This window comes from Atractosteus spatula, chromosome 7, assembly GCF_055471065.1.
Source record: "Atractosteus spatula isolate fAtrSpa1 chromosome 7, fAtrSpa1.hap1, whole genome shotgun sequence".
In the NCBI taxonomy this organism is placed as follows: Eukaryota; Metazoa; Chordata; class Actinopteri; order Semionotiformes; family Lepisosteidae; genus Atractosteus; species Atractosteus spatula.
Genome location: NC_142712.1, coordinates 29,211,936 through 29,224,065, shown reverse-complemented (window position 1 = coordinate 29,224,065; position 12,130 = coordinate 29,211,936). Strand labels below are relative to the sequence as shown.

Sequence of the window (12,130 nt, the reverse complement as noted above, 5' to 3'; positions counted from 1 at the left end):
CTGCATCACACAGCTGCCAGCGCACCTCACCGTGCCAGGCCACCACTGCTTCACACAGCTACCAGCGCACCTCACCGTGCCAGGCCACCACTGCGTCACACCATACAACTGCCAGCGCACCTCACCATGCCAGGCCACCACTGCGTCACACCACACAACTGCCAGCGAACCTCACCATCGCAGACAACAGTGCGTCACACAGCTGCCAGCGCACCTCACTGTGCCAGGCAACCACTGCGTCACACAGCTGCCAGCGCACCTCACCGTGCCAGGCAACCACTGCGTCACAGAGCTGCCAGCGCAGCTCACCGTGCCCGGCCAACACTGCGTCACACCACACAGGTGCTAGCGCACCTCACCGTGCCAGGCAACCACTGCGTCACACAGCTGCCAGCGTAGCTCACCGTGCCCGGCCACCACTGCGTCACACCACACAGCTCCCAGTGCACCTCACCATGCCAGGCCACCAATGCGTCACACAGCTGCCAGTGCACCTCACCATGCCAGGCCACCACTGCGTCACACAGCTGCCAGCGCACCTCACCGTGCCCGGCCACCACTGCGTCACACCACACAGCTCCCAGTGCACCTTACCATGGAAGGCCACCAATGCGTCACACAGCTGTCAGCGCACCTCACCATGCCAGGCCAACACTGCGTCACACAGCTGCCAGCGAACCTCACCGTGCCAGACAACAGTGCGTCACACAGCTGCCAGCGCACCTCACCATGCCAGGCAACCACTGCGTCACACAGCTGCCAGCGCACCTCACCGTGCCCGGCCACCACTGCGTCACACAGCTGCCAGCGCACCTCACCGTGCCCGGCCACCACTGCATCAGATAGCTGCCAGCGCACCTCACCGTGCCCACGCACCACTGCGTCACACAGCTGCCAGTGCACCTCACCATCCCAGGCCACCACTGCGTCACACCACACAGCTTCCAGTGCAACTCACTGTGCCCGGCCACCAGTGCATCACATATCTGCCAGCGCACCTCACTGTGCCAAGCCACCACTGAGTCACACAGCTGCCAGCGCACCTCACCGTGTCAGTCCACCACTGCGTCACACAGCTGCCAGCGCACCTCACCGTATCCACCAAACACTGCGTCACACCACACAGCTGCAAGCACACCTCACCGTGCCAGGCCACCACTGCGTCACACCACACAGCTGTCTGCGCACCTCACCGTGCCAGGCCACCACTGCGTCACATCACACAGCTGCCAGTGCACCTCACCGTACCAGGCCACCACTGCGTCACACAGCTGCCAGCGCACCTCACCGTGCCAGGCCACCACTGCGTCACACCACACAGCTGCCAGTGCACCTCACCGTACCAGGCCACCACTGCGTCACACAGCTGCCAGCGCACCTCACCGTACCAGGCCACCACTGCGTCACACAGCTGCTAGCGCACCTCACCATCCCAAGCTACCATTGCGTCACACCACACAGCTGCCAGCACACTGCACCGTGTTGTGCACACTAGGCAGGCCTATTGACCTTTCACAGTCATGCCTTGTTGTGTGAAACTTTAATTCTCTTTTTAGGAATTTTTGAACATGGTCTTTTTTTCCCCAATCAGAGGCTCACCACAATTCACACTCAACCACATCACAGATCTACCACACACGCCTCAGGACGGTGACGTCACTGCCTTTCATATGAATCCTTTTATATAAAAACATTTTGACACCGCGCTTAACAATCTTAGGAAGATCACAAAACAAGCCTGTTAGCCTGGTTTTTGCCTCAAAAAATCACGCCCGAGAAAGTGAAGTACTGTAGCATTAACTGGCAAAGGTGTTTCGCAGACGTAGGCATGGGACGGAATTCAGGCTTTATGAACTCTAATAATAAATAACCCTAATTAATCGAATCCCAGGTGTGAGTTCACAAAGCCTGAATTACGTACTATGCCTACGTCTGCGAAACACCTGATCATCTACTCGAAAGATTTCAGTGCTTTGTGTATATTCTAATCGCAGTGGGGACAGGGTGTGTGGGGACAGGTTTGGTTGAAATTGCATTGGGGATCTGTGTTCTTGAAACCTGAAACATTTTCTCTGAAAGCGTTTTCTTCCCACTTTAGCTGATCTTTTGCTGCCTACACATGCTTATACAGCTCCCTAGGTAAATTATCATACTCGACTGAGAAAGCTTTAGAGAACTTAACATTTTTATTAGCAACAAATTGTAAATACGATGTTTACATTGGCGTTATTAAATTTTCACTTGAGTGTATGGAGGAGTGTCAGCCGCATCAGCCTGCTACGTTTCGGCTGTGAATCCTTCTTCAGGTGTGAGGGTCTTCAGCTCAAAATGAAACACTTGGAGTTTGTAATGTACGGCGCTCTGAACGAGTTCAACTTTAATGCAGGAAAAATGTATTTCCCAGAAGCTATACTGATTCTTATGGAAGCTCGTTTCCGCCAGGGAGGAAAACAAATGCGCTCTGGTATTCTCTCGGATGCAGTGCAGTTAAAACTGTTCACTGTTACTGACCATACTGCCTGCCTGCGGGCACTTTTCCTGTCCGTGGGGGAGGGTGGACTGTCTTTCATTAGAAGGTTAGCCTATTCTACTCAGAGAATGTAGAGGGGGTGGAAAGTGCCCGCGGTCATTTAATTAGTAGTACAATTCGCACTGATTCCCTTGCGAAGATATGGACATAAGAATATGCGTGCGTGGTCAGAAAATGGCATAAAAACAACAAAGTGAAGGCTGGGAAAACATTCACAATGTGCTGTATACACAAAGCACGTGTTCTCACAACCCGAGGAGGCTTCGTGAAAACTTTATATCGTCACAAAATAAAGTCTTTTAGTTTACAAAGACGATTACAAAGCATGTGGACCGGGGTAATACTTTGAGTTTACAGCTTGTCCAAGGTCATTCATTTTTAATACTATTAGTGATATCTTCGGTAAAGACTGACAGCAGGAACATTCCTGTTCTTTACTCAGCAGCTTATTAAAAACAGGGTGTTCAAACTGTTTTTTTTTACCCAGAAGAGTGACACAGCTTCGCGTTGTGAATCTGTTTTTCCGTGTTTACAAAGAAAGTGGAATACAGTAATACTACCTGCTATATAGAGACATATTTTTAGATATTTAGATCCTTATTAATATCATTATTCATTTCTTTAGATACGTGATTCCATACTATATTCCCTATTATAAAACCAATAATTCCGGTCCTGAAATCTGATTGGCTGACACACATTCGAAGAAGTGCTATATTCTCTAATATACGCACACCCCGGAATTTTGACTTCACTGTTTGATAAAGAAATCTTTAAGACTACGTCTTAGCGTAGATAAAAAACCTTGGATTCTCATGTATCTCATTATCTTTTTCTGCTGTCTGTTGCACTCTTGATGATCCTTGTGATATTTGGAGCTCTCCTTGAAAGATAAGTGTCGCAGTGTAAATCATTTTCGTTGTTAGAAATTATGAAACGCTCTGTTAAAAGCAAGGGAGTTTTTATGTCTGTTATGGTAAAAGAAAATGCCTGACGAACTAGGGATTGGACAGTTTTTCAGTGCTTGTACAATCGATGGAAATGTTCAAATAAATGTGCTAAAGAAATAAACAAAAAAAGTCATTTATTCCTTTATCATATTGGCTAGCTAATGTCCTCTCTTTGCTAGTTACTTGTGGCTGTGTTTCTGCGTTGCGTAGCAACGAGGGACTATATTCTCAGGCGGAGGAACGTAAACAGCTTAATTTTCGTGTTAAAGAGTTTTTTTCAAATTAAAATTCATTCTATACAGCAATCGCATATTTGGGGACCGTTTTAGAAAACTTTGATGCTTAAAATGTTTAGGGAGAAATGGAAGACTGCTGTGTATTTTTCTTTAAAGTACCGAGACCAGCCATATACAGTTTACATAATATGTTTATGTTCCAAAATTAATATCGTTTATGACCTTCACATGCGTTATGCTCCTATTCTTTTTATGCTCAGCTACTAAAATTTCCCTACAGTGGTACAATTCCATATAAATATTCAATACTAAGCGGATTAAAACATGCACAGTAAATACATTAAATGATTAGATCTTTCCACGACCGACCAACGCACCACGAGTGCCCCTGTCGGTCATTTTGGCCAGCCAATCACGTACCGAGGTAGGGCGCGGTGGCGCACGTGTAGATGCCTGCGGTACGGGTTTGTACCGCGAACTCTGAATGGCTGCATCTGTATAAACAAACTCTACATGCATCTGACATTTCTACGTTTAATCTACTGGAGTATATATTTTCTGGCAAGATGAATGGTATTATACCTTAAAGTGTTTTGAAACAGTTAAAAATGTTCAAATACATTTGAAAAATTTTTAAATCCCCCACCAAAAATTCAGACTTCAGGAAGAGCATCTGATTTCTTTCAATAAAGCAGAACAGAGCAAAAGCACACAATACAAAATCTCCATAGTTACAAACGTGGAGAATGAAGACATGTAGACACATATACCTCTGACCGGCCTACCTTCGAAGAGGTGAAAGATGAAACTTTTCCTTTATCGTCAACTCAGTGAATGTCTTTAAACTTTCGAAAACTGTAACAAAGAATAAGTTTAAAAATGTATTTTCATTGGACCCACAGAAAAGTAAAAGTTGTAAATAGAAATGCCCGTATAAATCAGAAATCTACAGCACAAAGGCAGTGGCCTTTCGGGATATAAAAATGAAATCAGACATCACTCAGAGGAATTGACCTTGGTCACGGACATCTTGCTATCAGTCACTACAAAAATGTTTTCTCTCATGCCATGGCTTGCCTGACTTGCTCCTCCAGCTGGATGGCTTCTGGTCGCTGGTCAGGATCGACAGCCAGCATGTCCTGGAGCAGTGTCCTCAGCTCCGTGCTTATGGCTCTCTTTACTTTCAGGGGGATGTGGAACTGCAGCCAGGGGTTCTCATGCAGGGCCTCTCCAATAGGCACCAGCCTTCAGCCCTGACAGACATATGCTCCTGTATCGGAAACACACTTTAGTTCAATTATTAAATATTTCTCATAGGACTGAAGGAACCTTTGCCAGCAGTTCCAAGTGTCTCCAAGGAGACAACAGAACCTCAGTTGTGTTTGTTAATACACACACTTTGAAACATACTGTAACATTTAGTTAACATGTCTGGTGTCATGGAAATATAACTATCAAGGAAGCCACAAGAGAGAGTTCTCACCTGAGTAAGGTCTTTATTTCAATATTGCAATATTGGGAGCCCTGTTGTCACTCTGCAAAGTGCATCAGAGACTCAATTTGTTACAAGCAGTACAGGGTTTTTATTAGATGTTGCGCTGTAAGAGGAAGCTCAGCACTTTGTCCCTTCTAACACTTCCCCTTTCCCTAAGACAAAACAGATTACATCATAAAAACGAAAGAAGAAGCACCACTAGATTTGTTTTCAAAGCTTATCAATTACTTTCGGGTAACTAATGACCCAGACAGCATATATTGTTTTGGTACATTGTCTTCTAAAGTAACCTTAACAGTGTACTTTGTTGACATATCAGTTATATATTTTCCAAAAGCACCAATATATTTTTTGCAAAGCTCTCTACATTTTAAGAATCAATTCACTTCTTAGATTTCCATTTCACTGGTTTAGTTGAAGAATCGGCTAAGGTAAGTTTCAGGGTTTAATGGTGGGATGGTACCTGTGCTTTTTTCCCCCAACCGTTAGAATATGATTCGCACCAAACCCAAAAGAAATACTGCACAGTTCAGGAACTTCGGGAACCCAGCAACTGTAAAATAAGCTTACAAACAACTGAATTGAAATGCAAAAAAGTTCGGAGAAAGGCACAAACTATGTTTACTTGGGGTTTACAAAATTAAAGCTAACTAAAATTGTAATGATAAACAATCATGCTGCCAATTTACAGAGAAATATCATGTTTTTGGAATAATGTATTATTTGTTATATAGGAACCCAGTATAATGGAATCCCTTGCGATCCTGTCTGCAGAGATAAAGGTTAGCATTTTTTTCTCTTTAGCTCTGTCATTCCCAGAAATATAATGAACAGAAATATATTTTGCCAATCTTTTCATAGTAATCCAAACAACTCTGCGTGTATCTGACATTTGTAATATTTATCTACCGCAGTATAACTTTTCTGGCAAGGTGATTGGTATTGTACCTTGAAAGAAAACTGATTGGAAATGTCATGTACTCTATGGTTTCTATTGATGTCAAGTGGCAAATGTTGACTGGTGATGTTATGTGAATCTTAATAAATAGTCATTTTTCAATCGTGTCCGTTTCTCAGAATTTGAGACAGAGAGGTCAATCTCTGCAATCCGAGCTGAGGGCATTTCTTAGAATGGAAAGGTAAGAGCAACATGTTCTTTGATATGCTCTTAAGACTCTTCGCCAGATTTAACGATGAAAAATGTCAATAATAATAACAAACATGATTTGATATAGCGCCTTGAAAGGTGGCTTCTTTACAGAATGACAAAACCAACAACAATAAATAATACACAAGATATGCATGATGACAATACACAGAGGAGACAGTAGATGGTCATTGTCAGTGTATTCTGAAGGTAGTTTTCCAATTTTTTGGAACAGGGGTAAAAGAGGCCACCTCTACTAGACTCTTCGCCAGATTTAACGATGAAGTGATATTGTATTAAGAGTCCTTTGGTGCAGGCTAAGCTGCCATAGGTTTGAAACTATTATTGCAGCCTGACTGCTTCAATTTCAGCTATGTAATAGAGAACATTCCAAACAGAAGCCGGCCTACCTTCTTTTCTTTGTACCTGATAAAGATGAGGATGGCTTTAAAGATACAGCTAAACTTTTGCAGAACCATTCAAGGACATTGTTACTGTTTGTTGCAGAAGCCAAAACTATGAGAATCTCAAAATCTAAAAATCTCATGGCGTCAGAATGTGCAACTTTAAAAAAAGTAAATAATAATAATAAACATTAATTTATATAGCGCCTTGAAAGGTGGCTTCTTTACAGAATGACAAAACCAACAACAATAAATAATACAAGATATGCATGATGACAATACACTGTTACAGTAGAAGAGACAGTAGATGGTGGTACTAAACATAGTGGGAGCAGAAGGATAAAGAACAGGGGTGAGTTTCCCGAAAACGATTCATCTTAGAGACTAACGAGCACCTTTACGATGTACATATGTAACGTACGAGCTACTTTTTCGTGCGTTTCCTCAAACCCCTCTTAATCGGTCATTTCACGAGCGAGTATAAAGTACTTTTTTGTTAACCCCGCCCCTGAAGTCGCTCAGCAAAAAGCATCACAAGTCGATTGAAAAACAATCGATTGACAATTCTTTCATTATATGGTGTCGGTTTTGGTCTTTCAGTGGGATGAAATAAAGTTGTGAAAAGGAATATGAAGTCAACTTGACATCCATTTAAGTGAAAGCGTATAGATAGGCACAAAATGAGACCCTTATTGGTTCTAAGAGAAAAGAAAAGAAATGACTGACATGCCGTAAAAGAAAACCAAGATTAACTGCGTGGACAGTGTATGCGTCCCGCACAACGTCTTTGATTTAAAGCAATATTTTTTGGCGCGCTGCCATTGTTAAGAATCACAGTGTTTCATGAGAAAAAATTGTTATTTATAGTTATTGGGTGTATTGGAACTCAATGGAAAAATTAACTGCTAAGCTTGGCATGTGTCACTCAACAAATACAGGACCTATAATCAAATTTCAAAACAAGTAGGTCTAAGCTTTACCGTCAACAATCGTAACAGAACATAAAACGGTATTGGAACTTTAAATATTGTATCGACCACGGGTTTCGGTAGGGAATGGAGCAGGCGTTGGACTCAGGGAATGGGGCTGAACAACACATTTATTAACTCGAATCGGGAAAGGTACACACACAGGGACAGGGGTTCCAGCGCTGCACCTACACTAACACACACACACACACACACACGAAGGGAAGAGACTGTATCCCAGCCTCCGTCCGGCTATACAGTCCGGTAGTCCCCAGGTGCTGTTCTCAGCCCGCCTTGCGTGCGCATGGCTAAAGCGCCCTGCGTGGCGCTACATTAGAAATACATGTCAGGCCCAATGATTTCACTTCAATAATGCATTGCTGCATTTCATCCAGAAAATAATATCATCTAGTCAAGTACAAAACTTAGTCTTTCTTTTTAATTAAGTGTATTCTAACAGATTGGGGTTCTCTGGGCATGTGCCCTGGCAGCTCCCAAACAAACACAAGTAGAGGAGAAAATACAGATAAAAGAAAGAAAACATAAAAAGAACGAAAAACAATTAACTGCCAGCGGTAATGAGGTAAATATTTATGTAACCAAGTTATATTTTTACATATATCAATGTTTTCCTTGCTTTGGCATTTTTCACGTTCTTTATGGAATTTAAATACAATTTATACCCCACCTCAAAAGTACTAAAAGAGGGAGTATTATTAAAACATTTGACTTAGAAATATGAAATATACCCAAGATGACTAATAAATTCATCACTGTATAAATATTCTTTTTTCGAATTTCCTCTTACATAGTACAACAAAATATCAAAATCCTTCATATAAACTCGTAGTATCCTCTATTTCCAGAGGATTCCCAAGCCGTGCAGTGACTGTGCTCTGTCTGGCGATCTCTGGCGCTCAGGGTGGGCAGGAGGCGGCCAGTTTAAGAAGCACTTAGTGATGAACGAGCGGGTCGGGGAGCACGTAGATGACGAAGGATTTAACGTGCTACTTCAGTTACGATGGGTTTTGGGAAACACTCGTCAATTAACGATCGATCTTAAGAGCGAGTTTACGGTGTTCTTAGCGCTACGATGCTTTAGGGAAACAGAATAATAATATCTAGAAGGATACACCATATATAAAATATAAAGAATGATATACGATATATAAAAGTAATAGATTACATATATAAGTGTAATTATATAATATCATATATTATTAACATCATACCCACCATCTATGTACATTCACATGACCACACATATCAGATCAATATCAAATCAATCACAATGATTAGAATGCGTGCAGAAATCGCCCCTTTCTCTTCCCATCTTTCAGCACATTATACGTCCTCTCCGCGATACAAGCCGATATCCGTTATCTTACTCTACAATGCAACTTTTCCCGTGTTGTACGTTAACATTTGGTTAATAAAATCGACACACCTACAATATTAAATAAGAAAGAAAACAATTATAACACAGCGGCTGACAGAGCCTCTAGATCAGAAACCCGTTGGCGTCACACGCGCTGAATTTCTCTCTCTCTCCTGCTCAGCAAAACACAACATGTGGGTCAACACCGTGTGAGGCATTAAACACCACCTTCCTGCATCACCGCGATTCATCTGGCACACAACTGTACTATTTACAGAAATAATATATATAATGTCGCCACACGAATCTGTAATAAAAATAAAATAAAAAATGCCGCTGGCACGCTCACCTGCAGGAGCACGTGTCGCCCCACACTCGCTCCACTCCGGCACGTGGTCATCTCGCCACAGGCCCTCAGACCAGACACCCCGACTCTCCCCTCCAGCAAGAGACAATCAGGGCAGCACAGCGCGCCACTACATCACACCGCACTCGTCAGCAGCTCAAACAGAAAATAAACGGATTCAAGTCAAGTGGCAGGAGCTCACTGAAGAGAGACAGTGATGGCGTCTCACCCGCCTGGCGGCCACAGCGCGTCTGAGGGCTCCCCAGAGAAACGAGCCGCCTGTGACCCCAGGGGCACCTTCACTGGCGCCCCGCCACCAACACACCCCAAGGGCTGTCGCACAGCCACCTCCATACAGAAAAACGGAACTAATTTGGGGGAAGTTCACAAAAATAAAATAATAAAATAAAAGATGACATCATATAACCACGGCTCAACACACCTGGCTGCACGTGGAAGAAGGTGCGGTACTTGAAGTGCGGCTCCCAGCAGAAATATAATAATAATAATAAAAAACTTTATTTATAGAGCACCTTTCATACAAATAGCAGCTCCAAGTGCTTTACAAACCAAGCGTAAAAAGAAAATATTAAAATTAAGAGATATACTTTCAGTTGTAAAGGAAAACACAGCAACACAGTAAAGCAACAGAAATGTCAATTAAATAAATAAATACAAACGAGGAAACTCGTAATATAAGAAAAATAAAAAAGAACTAATCAGCCTCTTAGTCCGGATCGTGGTCACCGACGACCACGCCGGTCTCCCCTTTTCTGGAAAAACCTGCCTCAAAAGTACCATCTCACTTCATTATTTTATATCACCAAAACCACAAAACCTTTACACAAAACCGTTTATTAATCAAAAAGTGTCAAAATTGTTTTTCACAAAACCACTTTTGGAAATTGCATGAGAAGGTCCATAAGGCCACACGTGTGCTCTCCTCAGTGCGGTCACGCACGTCCGCGGTGGAAATCAAGATCTACCTTTGATTCCTTCGTCATTTTTCATCGTTTTTTACCAACAAAACCATGTTATCAATCGAAAAAAAACAACCAGAGCTTTAAAAAAAAACGTGTTAAAAATAACACGTTTAAAAGACGTTTAAAAGACAATCGATCACAAAGTCACTTTTTATCTGATGATGCACTTCCAAACTTCCAATATGCATCGATAACGCAATCAAAACCAGCAAAAAAAAAATATATAACCCATGTTTTTACCTTATTCTGAAGCATAACATATATCCACAGCAGCTCAGACCTGGAGGCTATTGAACGTCATTGACTTTGTACTAAATGTCTAAAACAAGAGCGCCAGAAACAAAGCGATCTGATTGATAAAAAGTGCCGTCATTCATTGTATTTTCAGCCATTCAGAGCCCTTAGGGGGTAAGACTTCCTCTAGAAGCCTCAGGCTATATCCCGCCTGCCTTTTAGCTGTCAATCATTGACTCAGAAGGGGTAATCAATCAGTTTTTTGATCAGTTTCTTATCAGTGCTCCTTTTTTTCACACCAGAAGGCAACTCTGAGGTTTTTTTTCATTGCATAACAGCAGATAAAGGCTCTCTAGCAGTGTCTAAAGGTTTTTATAGCAATTGCAATGGTTTTTATTCTTATTATTTTCAATATTTTTATGTTTTTTTATTATAGGCGTGAAATTTCATTCCAGGTCCAGTCTTCACAAAACATGATGTAGAATTTTTTCTAATTGATCAATTTGTCCCAGAGTTTTATCCAAGCTAGCAGTCACCTAGAACAAGGTTTTCAAATCATTCCCAGGCCTTTGACATATGGTTGAAAAATCTGACCTCTGAAGACCAAAAAAACATTTTCTCCTGCTTTTTTTTTTTGGGGGGGGGGGGGGGGTCATATGTTCGTCTGCTGAGTAGACACATTAAGAAACATAAGACATTTGACTGTTCACACTCAAAGCCAAGGGGGTTAGCTTCAATTTAAGACCTGAATCAGGCTCCTGCTATGTTCTGCTGCAGCGATATAACAAATTGTTTAAGGGGAGGAAATTACAGGCGGACATTGGCTAAATGTGTCACTGGGAGTAAGAGGCTAAAAAAAGAAACATAAATAGAAAGAACATAGAACCACTTTAACTAAAAGCTAAATTAAAATATATATATATTTTCAAATGTTTTTTAAAACAATGTACCGAGCTTGACTGCCTCATAAAAAGTGGTAGTGAGTTTCATAATTTTGAAGCATAAAAACAAAAAGCAGCCTCTCCACTCTTTCTGTATTTCACATGTGGTATTTGCAGTAGGCCAGTATGTGCAGATCTCAGGTTACGTATACGAACATATGAAGACAGACATTCAGTAAGGTACATAGGCGCTAGGCCATTTAGAGCTTTAAAAACAAGTAAAAGAACTTTCAAATTTATCCTAGATAATACAGGTGACCAGTGAAGGTTTTTTCAAAACAGGAGTGATATTCTCTTTCTTGTATTTGTTAGGATCTGTGCTACTGCATTTTGAACAAGTAGTAAGGGATTTATTGTTTTCTTGGGAAGCCCACAAAACAGAGCATTACAATCATATCCACATCAATGTGAGCAATGGAGAAGTCAAATTAACGTGTCTAAATATCATCTAGTTCTATCCCAGGGAAGAGGGCTGTTGCCTACACAGATGACAAGACACAAAACGCTCAACTGTGCAA

At 42.0% G+C, this 12,130-nt stretch overlaps 1 protein-coding gene across 1 annotated transcript in view; it reads left to right on the top strand.

The window, feature by feature from the left end:
• Positions 1 to 12,130, top strand: part of LOC148830774 (Fc receptor-like protein 5) — a 142,416-nt gene that overhangs the window by 77,050 nt on the left and 53,236 nt on the right. The window contains exon 8 of the mRNA XM_088919975.1: positions 1,782 to 1,790. Within this exon, the coding sequence (XP_088776101.1) occupies positions 1,782 to 1,790 (9 nt within the window). The remainder of the gene's footprint in view (positions 1 to 1,781; positions 1,791 to 12,130) is intronic.